This window comes from Epinephelus moara, chromosome 9 (genome assembly GCF_006386435.1).
Source record: "Epinephelus moara isolate mb chromosome 9, YSFRI_EMoa_1.0, whole genome shotgun sequence".
NCBI lineage: Eukaryota > Metazoa > Chordata > Actinopteri > Perciformes > Serranidae > Epinephelus > Epinephelus moara.
The window spans coordinates 25334597-25355828 of NC_065514.1; the positions used below are offsets into that span (position 1 = coordinate 25334597).

General features: G+C 42.3%; 1 protein-coding gene across 1 annotated transcript in view; it reads right to left on the bottom strand.

The window, feature by feature from the left end:
* Nucleotides 1-20438, bottom strand: part of LOC126395915 (potassium/sodium hyperpolarization-activated cyclic nucleotide-gated channel 1) — a 94233-nt gene extending 73795 nt beyond the window's left edge. The window contains exons 1-2 of the mRNA XM_050053712.1: nt 19783-20438; nt 11941-12364 (exon numbers count right to left, since the gene is read on the bottom strand). Of these exons, the coding sequence (XP_049909669.1) occupies nt 11941-12364; nt 19783-20138 (780 nt within the window). The 5' untranslated portion in view covers nt 20139-20438. The remainder of the gene's footprint in view (nt 1-11940; nt 12365-19782) is intronic.
* Between the last annotated feature and the right edge of the window lie 794 nt (nt 20439-21232).

Consider the following 21232-nt stretch of genomic DNA (forward strand, 5'->3'; position numbering starts at 1 on the left):
CATCCCTGCTCCTCACTACTGTATGTGTGTCCTACAACTAAATGCCATTTGAGAGCACATGGTAATGAGGCCAGGCTCCTTTTAGTTAGCCTCCTATAAATGTCATTTGTTCTTGGTGATGAATGCATTGTAGATTCACAGATTCATGTCATCCTTGTTTAAAGTCGTGCTGTGATGAATTGCATGTAGGTGCAAACAGAGCAGAGGTCGACTGCATGTTAACAAACAAAAAAACACCGCTGGGTCATAAAAAACCTTTGTCCTTACTTTAATTACACGCTGTAATAATTACAGAGAGAAAGAGGCTCAACACAATATAAAATCAATCAGGGGAACATAGAACAGGAATCACCGCTGCTGCTGTTTGATACACACACAAAGATTAAATGTAACACACACTGCCCCCCTCCCTTTGTTTCTTCTCTTCCTCTCTATTTCCATCTGTCTCTCTTGGTCTCTCTTTCAACCTCACGCATGATTCAGCACTTCATGATTCAGCACACCTTCTGTGTGTGTGTGTGTGTGTGTGTGTGTGTGTGTGTGTGTGTGTGTGTGTGTGTGCGTACGTGCATGCCTGCGTGCGTGCGTGCGTGCGTGTGTATGTGTGCGGTTATGCACCTGTGTCCCTGTATGGGACTGGGGCGGAGGCCTCATGTCACAGAGGACTTGGCGTGGCCTGTTCAGAGACAGGTGAATCAACTCCACAGGAGTCTATAAACCAAAGCCGACTAATCTCTGTGACGCTGCACACTATCTGTTGCTGAAGTGGCAAATTGCACACAGTGGCTTCATCGTGATCTCCTCTTACATCTTACGCCGCCAGTGCTTTCTAACAGTTTATTGTATTGTACATACTGAATATATTAGCTTTAACCTTTGGATTGTTGGTTGGAGACAAAATGCAACCCCCATGGCATTTGTCAAGCAGCAGCCTCGGGGGCTGAAAAATGAAGCCTATGCAGAAGTGCCAAAAACTGCAGATCCTTTCATGGCCTCTTGAGGCTGGCTCCAAAACAGAGTCAATCACCATAGAATCCTCTGTTAAAATCAAGTTGCAACCTCTGGGGCCTAAAAATGAAGCCAATGCGGAAGTGCCAAAAACTAATGGCCATTTGAAGCTTTCTCCAAAAGCCAGTCAATCCCCATAGACCCCCAAAATGCCCAACTTTACAGCAGAAAGAAACAGCCTGGTACAAAAAACAGTTTTGGTCTATGTAGCTAATTTCCCTGATCATGAAAACTGTATGAAGGATCGATGTTCTTTATAACTGGCTGATTTACATTTTATTAAGGCTTAAAGTTAGTCATCATTAAGGGTAGCCACTTTGAGTGACAGGCTGTCTGCCAAGAGTGTCCTCGGCTTCTCAGTCAGATCCACCCCTCGCTCCTCCACAGCGGCAACCTCTCGTCCTTATATGGTCACTTCCTACTGTTGGCGACGGTTGACGAGCCGAACTCGAAGTTTCTAAACGGTAATCCACAAACCACTGGGTGACGTCATGGTAGCTATGTCCATTATTTTCACAGTCTATGGTTAAAAAAAACTAACTTTACAGAACAGAAAAACATTTTTACAGCCTGGTACAAAAAAACGATTGTGGTCTCTACAGCTAATTTCAACATTCATGATGACTTTATGGGGGCGAAGTCACCTGTTTAAATGTTATTAAGGGTTAAAGTTATGCATAATTAAGGGCCTAGCCACGTTGAGTGATAAGAGGGTGCCATCTATTGACAAGTCGCTACCACATGGGACAACGTTGTTTAGCTAATATAACCATGACAAAACCAAATTCAGCGGTAGCTGTCACTATTTCAGTATGCTTTCAATTCATGAAAGTTCAATGTAAAAATTTGGTTGCCTAAAACCGTCTTGTTTAGTTTTACTAAAAGACCCCACAAGGAGTCAGATATTCAGTTTTTCCACTAAGTAGATTTTATTTTAATGGTTTTAAGCCCGTTTTTCGCTAACAAAATTTAGCATTAGCGTTACAAAAGTTAACCATAGCCATAAAAAGCACCATACTAACCAAGCTAGCAGCTAGCATTAGGGTTATCTCCACCCTCTTGTCCAAATATGGTCACTTCTGTCTCAATAAAGTCCAAGGTGGTGACGGCCAAAATGCCAAAGTAAAGGCTTCAAAACAGAAGTTGACAAACAGTGGCTACATCCATTATTTTATACAGTCTATGATATCTGTCAAAGAAGTAATACAGTAGAGAGACACAGTTCCTTGCAGCCCTGTTCTCTTGTCCTATACCTTGATGTGAAATGCCCGTTTTCTTTACATTAATGTATCTAATTTTGGAACTGCACTATGTATTATAAGAAATGCAGGTAACAGGTAAGGAAAAGCTATTTCTATAACAATGTATGTAAAGAAACACTTTACATACATTGTTATAGAAATAACAATGTATGTAAAGAAACACTTTTTAAGTTCTGTCTTGGCTTTAATTCAGCATGGCCATTAAGCTAAAAAAACAAAACAAAATACCACAAGACACTGCGAAAAGGTGCAGACAAACATTTACACCTCCACTGTCAGTCTGTTGACACACTGTGTTAAAAAAAAGGTCGGCTGTCAGGCTGTCACACAATAGTGGAGACCAAATTTAGCCAGCGTAATTGTAGTTAACGTCTCCTCTACAGCTCCCACACAGTGAACTAGATACCCAGGTCAGTTGGCTCACATTTTCCCCCCTTTCAGATCAATTTACCGACTGAGCTGTGAATCAACCGTGCGCCTTTGCTTTGGACAAGGTATCGCTGCAGACGCTATAATTAAACAGATCACTTGCATCATGCCCTGCAGCCGGCTCTGGCAGATGCTGCCTATCTCCTGTCAAAAACAACAACAACTAGGCAGTTTAAAAGACAAATCATAAACCAGTGTCTTTTTCGTTAGCAGTGAATTAATAAAACAATCTGATCTTGAGAAGTGACTCAGTCTCTCAAGTTGATGTTGCATGACAGCTCTATGATTCTGACGCTGACAAAGTGGAGCTGCACACAGCGGGCTAGCATAGCGGCCACTTCCTACAGGCAAGCTGCAATGTGCCTCACGCACATTCAGTTAATTTTCCTTAAATAAATAAAAAAATAAAAAAATGAATATAGCTCTTATTGCATGCCAGAGATCATGACATAAATCAACATGAATGATTCAGGGAAGAATGTATACAGTGCATCTGATTGGCAGAGGCCCTTGAAAAATTATGCTTGAGGGCATATTTATACCACAAACCCAACTCTGGTGATGACACGATGTCATGAGATGATGATATAGTTTCATCATCGGGAGCTGCCTTTCAAAAGCAGAAAAAAGAAACTGGAAAAGACCCATGTAAAGGGAAAAAAAAGTGCACCACTCAGGAACAATACTGTATCTTACCCATATTAATGCGAAGGCGCTGCACTTCTGGGTGGTAGGTGACACCGGTAACATTACCTCCTGTCCTGCTACCCTACTATGTTTATACTGACTATACAAGGTAGCAATCATAGTGTAACACACCATGTCTGATAGTGTGTTACAATGGTATCAAAATACAGTTGACTCTGCAACATGACCAGATGACATGTATTGTGATACACCTCAATATCTGTTTAACTAACAAGGAAACCTACCCCTGAATAAAAAAGAAAATGGTTCAAAATACATTTACCACATGTAGTCAATGTATTACAAGGTAGGTATTTTATAAAGTATGTTTAACTTAAGTTACAGTGTTTAACACAGCAGAGTCTGTGCCGTTTTAACACACACAAACAACCAAACACACAAAAATGGTGTGCCATTATTCAAATGTTAGGCCTCAGCTGCCACAAAGCAGAGCACAGTTAAATGTCAATAAAACAAATCTCCCACAGTTTTATAAGAGAGTATGCCATGATTTTACAGCTAGTTTATCAGTAAAAGATAAATGCAATATATTGCCATATATCAATAATTAGTCCGTAGGGATTATACATGCTTAGACTACTGTTAGCTCCCCGGCTGTGCAGTTTGCTAAAATAGCTTGCAAACATTTTATCACTTACGTATTCATATAAATGTTCAATGCAGCAACACAGAAAATAAATAAATAGGTCCCAAAAGATGTGCTAAAAAGCAATTATTGATGACTCCCCTGCAGGGAAAAGATCTAATATATACAGCAGATGTTAAAATGAATGATGTCTGGTTTTATACTGGTAAAATATAGCCTCTAAAACTGAAAATATTTAGACTAAATTGTAATGTGTAGACCATATATTGTACCTTATACAGACAATAGCACAGTGTCAGTTTTCTAAGTCTGAGATATTACCACAAATGTCCACAAAAGCTGAGATGTTCCTCTTTTTAGTATGTACATGTTTGCTGTGGGTTCTTTATTCTTACTCATTGTCAATATATATTTCAGTACTTTATTATATTATTATAAATATGCCATTATTTATAGTGAGACTTAATTATTACAGCACTTCAGTAAATAAAACACAAAAGTGTAAAGATCGGGTCAACTGATTTGTTACTGACAAGTTTTAAACAATGGTAGAGCGACAGACAAATTCTCCCCAGGGCATCTGAAAAGGGTACAAACACCCCTGGGGGGCTGGTATACTGCCACAAGCTCAACCTGAGCCCTTGTGCTTGAGCTGGGATCTGGCAGGAGGCCTGGTGGCTGTGATGAGCCAGATGTGGCAGTGGGAGCTGTGGGGATTCTCTGCAGCCGTTTAAAAATGTTATCCCCCTGGTGTGCATGTTTGTAGTAAATATAATGAAGCAAAAAATGGTGGTATCTAAATCTATTCCTGGAATATCTCTCCGACATTAGCACATGTCCAAAAGTAACAGCAGAAGTTTGAGGGGGGAAAAAGCAGTGACTGTAAGGTCATTGGGATAATTAGCTCTGTATCTGAGAGGACATGAAATAATAAGAAAACATAAGGGAAGCAGGGTTAGAAATGAATAGGAGCAGGGGGCAAAAATGCCCTTGAAAGATCTAAAAATGCCTGTGAAATTACAGATGAAAGGGCAAAAAATGCCCTCGATAAGTGCTCTCATTATTTCATTGAATTATTAAATACTCAGCAATTAAATACAATTCTCCCATGGGCTGCTATAGGTGAGTGTTAGGAACCGATGGGGGATATTTTGTCAGGGTTCTCTGGGTATGAAATACTGAGCTATCACACATGCTCAGTGGTGGACCTTCCTATAGATGACAAACCAACCCCTCCCCCCATCAGAGTAAGAGAAAATGAAAAGGCAAGAGCCAACCAAGGCACAATAAGCCCTCCAAACCAAAAAAATAATGAGGTGAAATTTTTTGATTTGCACATATTGTATTCTTTCACTGTTTTTGATTTAGAAGCTGAGTTGTGTAATTTATCATTAGCTCTTGTTCTTGTTTGCGATAAATACAAGCTATATTTTATTCCAGGGTGGTGGGGATGGGGGGGTCGTTCGCCAGGGGAAGCTCGCCTAGGGCACCAAATATGCTAGGTCTGGAATTGCTAATGCATTACTTGTACATTCAAAAGACAGGGGACAACATAAGCCTTTCCTTTGGGGTCGCGTTTCTGGCCACCTGATGAGTATGAGTCCAGTATTCACCAGGGTTCGACATAACCCATGGCCTGATGGCCTGGGGCCAATCAAAAAGTATGTCGGCAAGTTGACTGACAGGTCACAGGCCCGCTAGGGCCAGTGACACTCTAAGGCTTTTTTTGTCAGGGGAACAACTCCAGCGGATTTTTATCCTACTTTTCTCGAGCCTTCAGTGGATTTATTGGGCTTTTTGCCCTCACCTTTGTGCAATGAAACGCCGGAGGAGGGGGAAACGTGCCGGTGCACTTGTGCGTCTCCGCCAACGCGGACACCGCACACCGCTGCCATGCAGGTATATTTCTCTCCAACGTGCGTTCACTGGCCAGTAAACTGGATGAACTTCAGCTACTGAAAAACGGAGACTTTTCTACACCTGCAGTTTTGTGCTTCACGGAGATGTGGCTGTGTGGATCGATACCGGACTCTGTGCTGCAGCTGGCAGGCTTCCAACTCTTGAGCGGATCGTAACACAGAACTCTCCGGCAAAACTAAAGGTGGCGGTACCTGTTTTTAACAGCGGCTGGTGTAATGACGTGACAGTGATCCAGCAGCACTGCTCTCCTGATCTGGAATCTTTTTTTCATCAACTGCAAACCTTTTTACTCCTCCCGTGAGTTTGCTTCATTCATTCTGTCGGTGTTTACATCCCACCGCAGGCCAACGTGCAGGAGGTAGGCTACAGCGCACGCTCGCCGACCAGATAGCCTACTGTGTGTGGAGCGGACTCCTGAGTTAATGTCCTTGGCGACTTTAACAAAGGTTACCTCACCCATGAACTCCCCAAATACAAACAGTTTATAAAATGTCCGACCAGAGAGAAGAATATCCTGGATCACTGTTAAACAACTGTTAACAACGCCTATCACACCGTCCCCCGCGCTGCACTGGGCCACTCTGACCACAACACCGTCCACCTGATTCCCTCATACAGGCAGAAGCTCTGTAATCCTGTTGTGAGGTCATCTAAGAAGTGGATGAGTACACAGAGGCTGTGACATCATACGTCAGCTTCTGCGAGGACTGCTGTACCATCACGCACTACGATGAGGTATAATGGAGTTAAATGAAATGAAGATAAATTAAATGAAGTTTTATATTCATTTTTTCTCTCTCTCTCTCTCTTTTTTACTTGGGCAAGTAAGAATATACAAGAGGCCAGTAAAACTCTGAACTACTGGCCCGGGGGGCCAGTGGGGAAAAAATGTTATGTTGAACACTGTTCATGTTAGAAAGTTGCGACTTTAAAGCTAAAATCATGAACTCCCAAGATGCTAAAATGCTCTGTATTGCTGAGGAGAACTACAGGTGTAAATCCTCTGTGGGTTCATCACTAAGATCGACACTTTTCACATTACATTGACCCACTGTCAATATGAAAATGTTGATTTCATGCAGCTTAAAACAAAAAGCTGATTTCCCACTACAACACTATAGCAAAAGAAATGTTTTAAATAGTCGTGCTTCAGTAAAAGTTTGCTTCCGAAAATGACCAAAACGCTTAAGATCTTGTCAAGAGAGGCAAAACAACATGCCCTTGAAAAAACATTTCCCTAGGCAGAAGACAAAACTTGCTCTACATATTCTCATTGCCCTTTCTGGCACACATACAAAGTGTCTAAAACACTTTCTGTGTAGCGTGCAGGGTATACACGAGTCAAGCTATACATCGTGTACATTGAAAACATGCTGATGCCACTTAGAATCACTAAAAGGGTCCAATTTAAGTGCTTACATGATCACAAGAATACAAGAAAAAAAACCCACAGAGTTACTTCCAGATGTGTCAACAGCCTCCATTTGGTTCGTGCTTGTTTAAATTGTGGTGTTTGAGTACACAGCGTATTTACTGCTCTGCGTGACCTTCACACTGTATGCTGCAATTTCCCAAAGCACTGCGCATTGCAATAATTATGTGTGAGCACACAAATGAATGAATGATTGAACAAACACACAGAGAACTGTGCATACAGTTAGAAATAGTAACAACTAGTAGCATGAAAGCTGGGGTCGGAGCTTGTGTAACAAAAAATTACAAATTCCATCTCACTAGTTATCTAGTAGAGGTGGCATTAATAATTAATCAAACTATTGCATCAAATATAGATTTTTTTGTTTGTTGTTGTTGTTGTTGTTGCCATCATTATTATTCTGACTAATTGGCACAGCCAGATGGAGTCATCTACTACTCCTCTCTAATGAGTGACAATCAGTGAGTTGCTTAAATAAGATGCATCAGTTCCTTCGTGGGCACCGATACAGTTGCCACTCAGCTGTTTTACTTACAGCCATAATAGCCACTTCCCAGCAGTACTGTCAGTACGTACGTGGTTCCTGTTTTGACACAAGCACTTATAAGAAGGCAAAGGTGAGTATTTACTGAGAAAACTGAGACGTGAAGTAACACATTAAAGGGACAATTCACCCCCAAATCAAAAGTACATATTTTGCATCTTACCTGTCGTACTATTTACCAATCAAGATTGATTTGGTGTGAGTTGCCGAGTGCTTGTGGTGCTCAAAGCGCCAAAAAAATATGTTTGAAAAACTCAACAGCAATGTCTCTTTTCAGAAATCAAGACCTGGTTACTCAAGATAATCCACAGACCTTGTTGTGAGCAGGTTCATGTCGGAGCTATTTTCTTTCTCGACACCCCTTTCACTGTGCAGAAGGAAGAGGCATCTACTGCTAGCTCCTTTAGCACCACTGAGCTAGCTAACATTATGCTCAGCTGAGGAAGACACCCTTAATGTTTACATCTGACGCTGTTAGGAACACTGGCCTCTCATCCATGAGTAGATGCACACTTCCTTCTGTGCAGTGATACGGTTGGTGGGTGCAGTTTGGTAGAAAGAAAAAAGTTCCATGTGAAATAACAACAACAACAAGGTCTTTGGATTATCTTGAGTAACTGGGTCATGATTTGGAAAGACGCATTGCTTTCCAGCTGAGTGCCATCTAGTTCCATTATATTTTAGACAAGGCAGACACCTGTAAGGCCGATATCTCAAATACTCTGTGCCTCACACCAAAACAAGCTAGATCGATAACTAGCACTACAAGTAAGAGGAAAAAATATGTATTTTTGTTTTTGGAGTGGACTGTGCCTTTAATGTGATACCTCATAACTCTTTTTTTCATCAAATACTCTTTAGAATCTTGTATGTATCTGGTATCTGTCACACCAAGCAGGAAAATTCTGCTCCTGTGAGGTAAAAGTGAAGGCTGTAGGAATGTAAAGCCTGTGAGGAGAAGAAGAAACCACAGAATAAGACTGACAGAGAGAACTGGCCAAACAACAAATCTGACTTAGCCCAGTTCTGACGCTGATGAAATAACGGCCCTCTTTACTTCGCAGATGGAGAGAAGAGATGGTGACAAAGTGAAAAGAGGGGGGGGGGGCAGGGAGCACACGACAGATGACGGAATGACGGACATACAGGCTGGGAGATGATTTATTGCCAAAACTCACTGTCTGAATAACTAACTGAGTCCATCCCAGGGCTGATGTAATGATGTTTCGCTGCTTGAAACCCATTATGACGGCAGGAGACTGCATTTGTCTCCCCATTAAAGCGCTAATCCTGCATCCTACACCTAACATGTTACGACAGCTTGGAATATTTCCACCGAGCGCCTTTTCTTTCCTCTCACGTCTCCTGTGGACATGTCCGATTCGCTGTTGTTTTATTATTCAGTGTGTCTCTTTAATTTGGTTACACCAAAACAACTGTATTCAATTTCTTTACTGTATTTTTAAGCACACAAAGGTTAGACAAAACAGCATGTAGATAAAGACAGGGTGCTAAAAGAGGACTGCATACTGTGAGTGAAGGAGTGAGAAAAGGCATGCACAGGGGGTGAGAGAGGGGAAGAACCAGAGTGAAAGAATCGGGCAGGCAGAGTTTGAGAAGAAGAGAGACGGTTGGAGACAAAGAGGAATGACTGAGCACGAGAGAGACGAAGTGAGAGTGTAGGGCTGTGAGCTCTGCTGTTGTATCCGAGCATTATGACACATCCCTATATATACTGCACTGCCTGCCTCCCTGCATGCTCACTGCAGATTTTCATTAACCTTGCGGCGCCGTCTATTTGTGTGTCTAACCTGGTCCATACCATCTTATCCTCCCACTGCATGCAGCTCTGCAAACTACATGGCAACATCGTATACGGTACTGCCCCTATTGGAAATTCATAATCGACTTTCCACATATGTGTACATTACAAGATAACACCAAGCAACTGCAATCCATATGGTGCTCACTTTCAGAATATGGTTTGTGACGTGTTTGTATTTGTGTGTGTGTGTGTGTGTGTGTGTGTGTGTGTGTATCTTACAGTAAACCCACATTTGGAGCTGGAGTAATGCTTTGCTGAAGCGTGAATAATGCTTTTGTTTTCCAAATGCCACACTATGCAGAATGGGTGGGTAATATAACACAGCTTAAAACATACACTGACAGAAAAATATAAGATACCACAAATACTGTCAAAGTCCGCTGCCTCTTTGGTACTCCAGCAAAGATGATCTTTTGCTGCTCCATGAATGTTCACTGATCCATAGCATGGGGGCTGGGGATTGGACACACTGCACAATTGCACTATTCACACTAAGTCATAGCTGTTAGAGTGCTTGTAAAAGCTTTGATTCATAACAGTTACTTTGCCAAATGCATCTTTATACAGTAAATAAACTATTTTTTATTAGTGGCATATCATTTAACTATACAGTGTGTGTGCACTTCAAAGAATTTAAGTTCAGGTTGAGCCCTGACAAAAACATAATTTGCTTCAAGCAGTGTAGCAAACAGCATGGATAAGAGCAGCGATAACAACAAGGGAGTCAGACAATGAGGGACGGACAGGAAGCCGCGGAGCAAGGACGTTCAGGACGAGGTGAGGGAGAGCAACTATTGTTATACTCGACCACGTACATTTTATCTAAACTCCATTTCATATCAAATGTAATGTCGGTGCTTTCGGTCGTAATGTCTAAAATGTATCCATCTGCCAGAATGGTTTGCTCATGATACGGAGGAGCACAATCTTGAGGTGTGTAATGAAATCGTTACCAGGAGGAGGATAGCTTGGTTAAACAGTCTGAGTCAGGGAGTGCAATGACTCCATGGAGGGTAATAATGTGTCACTCTCAGTTATGTCCGGTGGGGTTTAACCTTGTGGATGTTCATAATCAGAGTCATCTAGTACAAACACACCAGCAAAACATTAAGGAGGACCTATTGTGCTCACTTTCAGGTTGATAGTTGTATTTTAGTTTTCTACTAGAACATGTTTACATGCTTTAATGTTCAAAAAACACTTTGTTTCCCTCATACTGTCTGTGCTGGAACACCTGTATTTACTCTCTGTCTGAGACATTCTGTTTAATAGTCTGTGTCTTTAGGCCTTCCCTCTAAAAAATAAAAAGCCCAGTCTTGTCTGATTGGTCAGCGTTCCCAGGTCTTTCGCATCTGTGCATCTCTGCACAGCTACTGCAGCTGGGGAATGACTGTAACAGAGAATAGCAACCCTTTCTAACGTGCAAAATCACCAATAAAAGCTTCTAAACTAAAATCTTCTCAAACGGACATGTTCCAGCAGGTATATGATCCAAAATCGGGGAGAAAATTAAAACATTGGCAACCAGGTTTACATGTTCCCTTTATGTTAGCATGTTGCTACATGTAGCAGTGTTGGCTATGTAATGTAGATACCTGCTGTAGTGTTTCTGGAGCAGATGACTATATAAAAAAATCCAGCACGCTATGATGTCATGCTGTAACCAGAGTAGAACGAAATATTGGAAAGGGAGTGTTCAAAATGTCCTGAAACCTGAGGATTTTGCTCACAGGGATTATTTCTCCATATGTTTACCTTATTATCTGAAACTTTGCCCGAATATAATATTAACATCCTTCATTGAAACATTATGTGTGAGCAACAAAATATGAAAAAGCATAATAGGTCCCCCTTAAGAAAGCAGTTCATTTAGCATCTCGTACATATTATATACCTTACATTATAAAGAAATGGGAGGCAATTTCTTTCTGAATTACTGACTTTGAATTAATTTCACCCATCAGTGAGCTGAAACTGACATTACTACTTGTTACCCACAGATAAGCCCTCTGACCAGTGATGATTGACAGCACCTATTAGTATTAAATGTGCACAATTATATCTGTGCGTTAACCTTTCAAGGTTGTTACCGTGATGCTCGGAAAAGCACCCAGCCAGAGAGGCACCATCTAAACAACCATAAGCCTGTATCACTGTCCTGCCCTCTGCTTAATATCAATCTCCTTATATTTTACTGATGTACACAAATATACATATACTCACCTCCTCCCACTGATGTATGTATCTGATGAGTCGGGACAGTCTCAACAGACGCAGAAGACTGAGGATCTTGGTGAAGCGGACGATTCGCAGGGCACGAGCTGTTTTATATACCTCCGAGTCAAAGCCTTTCTCAACTATTAAAAAGATATAATCCACTGGAATGGAGGAGAGGAAGTCCACAACAAACCAGCTCTTTAGGTAATTCATCTTGATGACCTTGGGGTCGAGGATGATCTCGGAGCTCTCCTCGTTGACGATCCCTGTCCTGAAGTTCATGACCAGGTCCACCAGGAAGATGGTGTCCGAGGCCACATTGAAGACCAGCCAGGTGGTGGTAGTCTGCTCTGAGAAGAAGGTTATTCCCACAGGAATGATGATTAGATTCCCCATCATCATGATGAGCATTATCAAGTCCCAGTAGAACCTGCAAAGCGACACATATGAATCAGTTATGCAAGGTAGAAAACATGTTGTAGACAGTTAATGCAGACAAAGTGGCCTGACATTTCCAAATAGTTTAATTGCACTTGAAGGACTTTGTTTGAGGGGATAAAGCTGTCCATTTTTTGCATCAAAGTCCTCCATTAAGGCTGTAAGAGTGAAGCTAAACAGCATTTAAGTAAAGGGAAATAAAGAACATCAAGAGTCTACAGCAGCTCTGCAAAGCAGTACTGAAACACAGTGGTGCTTTGAGATAAATGCTAATGTCTAGATGTTTTGGCTTCACTTTTGGCATCCCTTCTGCACAGTCCGTGGGTTGAGACATTTCACTCACAACCACAAATATCAACTTTGTGGTGGTGCTCTGGGGACCACGACTATCTGTACAACATTTCACAGCAATTTAACCAATATGTGTTTCAGTCTGGACCGAAGTGCGGGACTGACCGATCGAATGCCATTCCTTGAGCCCTGCAGCTAACGTGGCTAAACAATGTTATGGTTGTTATTGAAGTCTTATTTGTTGTTTCTGTGATGGAACTTTCATATATCAGCTTACATGCTACCACAAAGAAAAGTCTTCAAGACTGAGGTCAGTGTATGTGCAGAGGGTCATAGATCCTGCTGGACTACAAGTGGAAGTAAGAAGCATAAGGTCCAGCTCTGACATCCACACATGCTTGCGCTGTTACCTACATGTCTTCTTAGTCTTTTGTCAGACCCCAAAATTATCTATGATTCAAGGACATCAAGAAAGGCGCTGCTGGCACTTGCTGTATGTATTCAGGACCCTGTAAGAATGAAACCCTCTCATCCTTCCTGGCTGTGTTAATGTCCCTGCCCTCTGTCTTGTGATGAACAGAGCCAGAAGTGATTCATCAGCACCCTGCTCTTTTCACGAAGTGTCCTGGGCCTCAATAAAGGCCGAGCAACCGTGAATGAAAATAGGTGCTTTCAGGAATCCTATCTCGTGCTAAAAACTCTCCACTGACGCCATCCCTGCCTGCCTCTGCTCCGCCTTGCTACCCATCCATTGCTGCTGTCGAAGATGGAAATGGACTTGCTGGCTGGTTGGCAGGCTGCCTGTCTGGCTGGCCACCCAGTAATGGATCTGTTTGAATGAATTAAGACGGGGCCTTGGCTTTATAAATATCCACAGATCATGTGTCCGATAATTGTCTTCACTTCAACTAAGCAGCGGTCATCTAGGTGGTTCATAATATCCACCATAGGTATTTTTACACCAGCAGGTATTGAACTGGGGCCTATGGAGAGGACTCTTCATATGGAGAGCCTCGACTTAACACCTTGAGTGGGGAATCAAAGCACAGAACATGATGCACTTTGGATTATTTGATGCTATTCAGTCCTCTCAAGTTTTAATGGTAGACACATACAGTATTTATGCAATAATCTCAACGAGCATGAGATTTAATACCAAAAATACCATAAATCACACCACTTTGAACACACGCACTCTACTGTCAACCTTTCAATTTAATGTTACCCCTTTAGCCGGGATAATGTGCATACAGTAAAGTGTGTGCGTGCGTGTGTGTGTGTGTGTGTGTATGGAATGAGTTTCTCTTGTCCTATATATTTTAATGTTTAATAAGAGGCTGCAGTGATGACATCTGCTATGATTCATCTTTTTGACTGCTTCATAACAAAACACGCTGAATGAACTATTTTTATCTGAGGAGAACAAATATAAAGATTACACCATGATTATAACCATATATTTAGGGATCTTTGTAGAAAACATATATTACTTTAGACAATTTGTCTGTTGTTAAAAGGAGGGAGTTGTATTAGAACAGAGAGAAAAAATAAAAGAGGAAGTTCAAAATCAAGAGCTCAAAGAGCCTGTTTACACCTGGTGTTAAGACACATTTTGGGTGATCCAGTCTTTGTCTGTTCATACCTGGCGTTAAAGTGCATCTCCAATGAAAACGTGTGATCATATTTCACTTCCTCGTTCTATGTGCAAATAAAAATGCACATCATTTCCATTTGCAAAGTTCAAATGTGTTGTTGTTTTTAACTGGCGGGAGGTTTGTGCCAGTTTTACTTCTGTGGCTCTGCGCCTATGCATTCTGCACAGGCAATTTCAAACCCCTTTTGTACATGCCAGGCATATAAATGCAGTGGATTGTACATAATGTATTTTAACATATGCATGTTGGGACCAGAACTGTCAAGGAATCCCACCTCCCGGCTCTGATATCCCAACTTCTGTGGCATGTAATGATATTTTTCAAGAGGTGTGTCACTGCGGCTCTTGCCAAGCCTCACAAATCATGTCAGTGACTCTGCGGAACCTTTGTGCAAAATAAAATTAGGTATTAGTGCTGCGGGAGTGCAAGCCTCGTGCTGGGGACGGTGGGTAAGAATCCACCTGCGCATTCACAGTGGCAGGACTAATGATTAGCATCATGTGGCTAACATTATCTAACAGTTATTGACGGGTTTAATGACAAGCCTCAAGCCGATACTATGTCGATGTGAGTTTGTTGGGACTGTTTAACGGCTGCTGCTGTGTTAGCTCGTGCTAACTGGGCAGACGATGAACTGATTTTTCGCCAGGAAGAGAGTTACTCCGGAAATAGTTCCTTCCTATGCAGCAACAGAAAGTTTCCTTAATATCCGATGAGGAGTCATATAAGCAAGGACGTCAGCTTCAATGGGGCCCAGGACACATTAGCGTACACACTGCTGAAAGAATGTGGCCACATCTGAGTGATTGGATATCATGACGAGGACGGATTGGGTATATCTACACATGTGCTTAGAGCTGTTCACTTGTAATCTAATGACCCAAAACGCATGTTAATACAAAGTGTAAACAGGGCCAAAAAGTCAATGTTCATGATCTAAAATAATCTATGAAATAGCATGCAAAACAGTACTACTTACAATTAAACTACATTATTTTTCTTTTTATACTGAAAACTAGGGGTGACTCCGAATAGTCGATGATTCGGTGATTCGATTCGGAGAAGTCTGATTCGAAACCCGACTAAAAACATTGTCATTACTGTACATTGACAATACAGTATCAAATTAATTGCCACCAAAAATCAATAGGGTTTAAAAGGAAGAATCAGAAAGTCCATTATACCACTCAAGAATTTCTATATTGGCATCTGTTAAATTGCTATTTTTCAAGTAATGTAAATGTGTGATGTTTTCCACTCATATTAATATAGTCAAAAGCCCACGGAGTGCCCACATCGCCAAGATAATTCTGTTTCTCCCATGACTTGTGTAGGAAGCATTTATACTGTACAAGACCTCTAAGACGCCCACTTATCTAATGAATAAAACATTGTGTTTTGCTTCTTGAATTACAAACTATAGAATAGGAAACAGCAAAGCATGCTGCATTACAGAGAAGTTGTTCACAAAGTTTAAGAATAAACAAATTCCCTGAAAAAGAGACTTTCAGATGTCTGAAAGCTAAGTGAGTTGCCCTTTCTCTTTTTAAAGAGCCAGTCACAAAGTGTGCCAATGCAGCCAGCTCCAACGACAGCTCGAAGACTGCACCCAGCTTTTGCTGCATCATTGTAAAAAAGCTCTTGCTTCAACGCTTCAACTCTAGAATGCACTCAGCCCCAGTTAAACCAGTAGCTAAGAGCATGTGCACCCAGCTGTGAATGTAGCTCCTACTTCAGCAATGCACTCAGTCACCAGTCAAACTCCTGGTTTCAGGCTCGGCAGTTCCACTGGTGCACCTGCTTTGCTTCCACATACAATCACCTCCAGCTCCAGCCCATAGGTGCCGAGAGGTTTTGCCCCAGCTATGCATTCACACCCAGATGAGCTCTGCACCCTGCACTACTGCTACTCATTTCTCATGCCAAGTCCTTCTTCAATTTGTCAACCCGCTCTGGAAGACACCAACAAACTGCTGTTCTGATTGATTAAAGTGGGAGTGGCAATCACTGGATCACTCTCCCCAAACACAGCAGGCTCTGCAGTGACACTGCAGACACAGCATTGGTTCCTGTGCCAGTGGTATGCACCCTGTATGAAACTAACTGTATGAAAAAAATGAGGTTTTCTTACCCCAATATATCATAGAAAAAATGTTCAGACAGCAAAACCAACCAAAAAGCCATATAAGATCTTTGGCAATAAGTTGGCATATGACTTTTATAGCTCATTAGACCAATAATAACAACAACAGGATCTTTGAGCTGTAGAACCCAAAAAAGACAGACCATGAAGCACCAATGATCGTAGTGGAGCTACCACCCCTGCTGCAGTTCAAAGAATCAGCTTCAGCCGAACAATCCTGCTCCAAATCCAGCCAGCTCATTCCTTCTTGTAGGTTTCCTCCCTACAACAAGTGCTCCATCATAATCAATGCCAGACCACTCCTGCCAAGCAACAGAGGGAACCCCATACAATCTTTCTCAGCAGGGCCAGACCCTATCAGATCTGCAACGTAACGAGCACAGCATGCTACAAGAGGTGACATACCTGTACTGATAAATACAGTGAGAAAAATTGGATTTCAGATCAAATAAATGGAGGTCTAAGTCATCTCTGACTGATAAGGTTTTTAAAATGCAGCATGCAAGTACATCATTCACTGTAGAACTGTCTCTTGGAGGGTAATACGTTTGCTTGAATCAGCTACAATGTTCCACATGTTCTAATTTTACATGACATGGAGAGGTTGCCATATAAAATTGCCCGATTTTGTTTACGATACTTTCCAGGTAGCACATCAACATAAAACTGCAAACAAAAATATGGCCACGGTCCTGGCCAAACAGGCAGCCTCTTTAAAACAACACTGAGAGTCTTTCAGGCCACGACAAAGGCCTCTTCTTAGCATAACCCGAGGTGTATGAGGCCATGCATGGGGCCTCTCTAAAAATCTATGAATAATGAATATTACTAACCTGCCATTAATCTTTAAGCAGCCACTGTGTACAAAGAATATGTTGGATATTGAGTTTCAAACACTCCCACAAAGAGATATAAAGCCAGCGTGAATAGTGGTGTCATTCATGGGCTGTACTTACGTAAGAGTTTTCATTAAAAGACCATACAGTGTTTTCTTTTTTTGGTCATACAAGGTTCTGCTAGAGTATAGAAAAGAATGAGGGAGATAAAATGTTTAATATATAACAAAAATAGTGAAATACACTTGTGCAGCAAACTAACAAAACTAATTAGGTGGTTAGGTTAAGCCTCACTGTTGAGAACTAGATTACCTTTTAAGCTACAGTACAAGGGGAGCTGCCAGACTAAGTGTACCCTTGCATCTACATCATTTATGCACCAGCCTGATAGGTAGCTTGAAGCACTGGGAAATAACCTCAAAGTACAAGCCACCAGGCAATCTCACTGGCATAAAGGGGCTGTGTCTTTAAACTGGCTAGAGGACAACGACTTTGTATGGGGAAAAAAAAACGCCCTTTGGAAAATGTCATGAGGAAGGAACCTTAGGGAGCCTGAGTTAGTGGAATAAAAGGGCCGATCTCCTTGAGCAGAGATTAAATCGCAAAATTCTCACTGATGGCTCAATATGTCTCATATTTAGAATACGTTCAGACATACAGTGACATGATCCATTATTTCTCATTATAGCACTTTTCCCTTTCACTTTTCCCCTAATTTTTCCATCTCTTTCATCAAAGTTCAGCATACGGGAGATCACAAACACAGCCTATTAATTGCCAGCTGTGAAAAAGGTACGCATATCACTGAATGGTTCAGGTCTTACCCTTTGGCCATCTTGTAGAGGGGGGGGGGGTCAATCTCCTTACATAATTGTTTTCAGAGATTGCTAAGCTCATTGACTGTTGTGTTGTACTACTAATCCTTGCCCACCATCATTGTACATCTGCGTGAGCACATGGGTATGTGCATATGCCAATGTCTCTGTGTGGGTGAGTGCGGGATATCCTAGTTAGCATTATTCTTTATGTGTGATTACATGGTAAGTGCACTTTAGCGCTGCCCGTGATGTGTTTTATCGTCGCATTAAAACCATTGTGTATCAATAAAAAAGCAAAGCAAAGCCACTCAGTCATAAATTTCAATTCTTTATGTTAGAATTCAGCCTGCAGAACCCAGCGGCTCTGAATCAGCAGCAGCAGCAGTGGCAGCGGCAGCAGCAGTATAAAAGCTGTGAGGAGCAGAGTGCTGCATACTCAGGCCTGCTCTGAGTTCAGGACCACAGACAGCTCCAGTGTTAAAGGCAGAGAGGGATCAACGTGCCCTGGCAAGTTACATGTAGCTTCAATGGAAAACTGGGGGATGATTGTCACCATCAAGCTGTGCCAGGGGACACTGGTGCAGGGACTGGGCCAGATGAGATGCATAATTGGTTGAGTGGTGAACTGTAAACACGCAGCTTGTGGAGGACCGGTCCTGGCTGTACCTGATCTCATTTGTTTACCATATGAACGCACTGTGCCAGAAATGTGAAACAAATTAAGGCAAATCAGAAGCAGTTTGTCTGGACTCACACTGGCTAGGCTCATTTGCAACACTGCTTTTCATACATGTGTGATATATGGGCTCTTTAAACAGGCAGTTTTACAGTGTTGTTTTCAATCTTTAAGAGAATACACTATAAGTGTTAAGCTGAGAGATTGACAAGCCACATAAATACCAATAATCATGTCACTGTGGCATTTAGTGGATGCCAAGGAGGGGAGTGTGGCATGAAACAAACACATTCCATCACATTTCCTCCCTCAAAAACACATCACTCTTTCACCAGCGCTGTCAAATGTTTGCATGATCTATTTTGACTGATTAATTCAAAACACGGCCATTTTCTCTTTAATCGTTTCCGTGCACGATCTTACCGCATTCTGTGCATCTTTTTTTTTTCTTTTTTTTTTTTTTTTTGCTACCCAGGCCCGTCGTCTTATACCGCCGCCTACAATGAAATGTTTACAACCGTGATGGTGCAGTGGCATTGTCACGTTGTGTCCAGGTACTGCCGCCCCTGCACGGGTCGAATATGTCGCAATGAGGACCTGACACTGTGCTGCTATTGCGAAACAACCATGAAGGGGTGAAAAAGGTGCGCTTGTGTGTGTTTTCAAATCATGACATTCACCATCCTTCTTCCAAGGACATCTCACTGATACACCTTTGTAGCTTTAATGCGTCCCTCTCTACTCTCATAAAAATGCCGCAATGAAACACACACACTCGCTGGGCACATTTCGAGTCAGTGAAGCCGTCAGCCGGCGGAAGCCTGATTGCCTAAATACAGAGGTAGATTAGCGCTTCGGGGCAGGCTGTGCGTGTGCCGATGACAGAGCGTTATGTGTGAAAGTGTATAGCTTGCAGACCCTAGGGTGACGGGAGGGGTGGGTAGAAAGGGGAGGGGAGGGTGGATGAGCAGGTGTCTTTTCCAGCTCTTACCTAAAATCGCTATATGGATGAATGATCCAGTATCCGGCCGTTTGAACCCTCTCTTGCTCTTTCTCCACGGCTTTCTGACTGCCGAACATACGCAAGGAGAACTTATTGACTCCGGGCTGCATCATGGCCCCAAATTGCCTCTGCATAAAACCATGTTGCCTGGCCGCCCCCTCCAGATCGTCAAAACCGACCATGGCCTCTTCCCGCTCCCCCTTGAAGCCCACTGAGTTGCCGTGGTCCTTCATGTTCTGGCTCCCCGTGTTATTTTTCTGTATCGAGTCTTGCCTCTGAAAAACATTATTCCCATCCGCCTTCTCCTCCTTGTTGCTGGAGAACGAATTAGATTTGTCTTCCATGGCGTTTTTAGTTTTCCCGTTTTCTCTTGGTGGCAAAGGGTTCCGTCTCCGGCTCGGGAGGGCTGCGCGCAAAACTCGAGAAGACCCGCCGTGAGCTCTCCTGGGCTTTCTCTTTTTTCTTTTCTTTTTCTATTATGTCCTTCAAACTGTTCAGCTCCTCTGTCTTCAGTGCGAGTGCTGCAAACTGAGACAGAGTGCCCGAGAACCCTGTGGATCAGGTTTCTTGGGTTACCGCCATCTACCGACGGCCCCGGCTTCAACCGTCCAAAGCCTCTGCTTCTGTCTCACTTCGCACGGCACTGCGGTTTAACTGGCACATGCCCCTGCACCTTATTTACATAATGTGGCTCATGATAGCCCCCTCCGTCACCTCTCCCCTCCTCTCCCACCAGCATCACACAGGAGGAAGGGAGGGAGCCGGTATCATAGGAGCACAGATAATGCTATATTAAGTTAATGAAGACGCGGGTTTTTTTTTGTCTTCTAATGAATTGACAGCATGTGTGCCTCCTGTGGCTCGACTGGCGACAGGTTTGTTTCCTACTGAGGAGTGATAATAGAAGACAACACGGTGAAACAGATTGTAATGTCGGTGTGATCGTAGTTAGAGCCCACTGGTCATGTGAGGAAAAACTAGTTGAACATCTTGTGGAAATCACACCTTTTAAGGTGTTGCAGATATGATCCAACATTTAGAGTGTGAATGCACTGACGGCACCGTAGCCTACTGTCTATAGTTGCAGGAAGCACTTGTTCGCATACAAGCAACCTGAGCTTCATTATGCATTCAAAGTAGATAATGTGCTCCAAATAAAAGCATCCGCATGGTGCATTTTAAGTAAAAGTTGATTAGGTAATGTCTGCAGAATGCATTATGATGTATAAATTTGGGGATAACCTCTAACACGCCTCCTATAACATCCACAAACTTTGTTAAATCAACATATCAGCTTTTTCTGGCAGTTTATTATAGAGTTCAATATTGCAGCCACCTGTACAGGAAAAAGGTTCCTTTAGTTATGTAAAAGTACTAATATCACACTGTTAAAACACCCCATAACTTGTAAAAGTCCTGCATTCAAAAGGTTACTGAA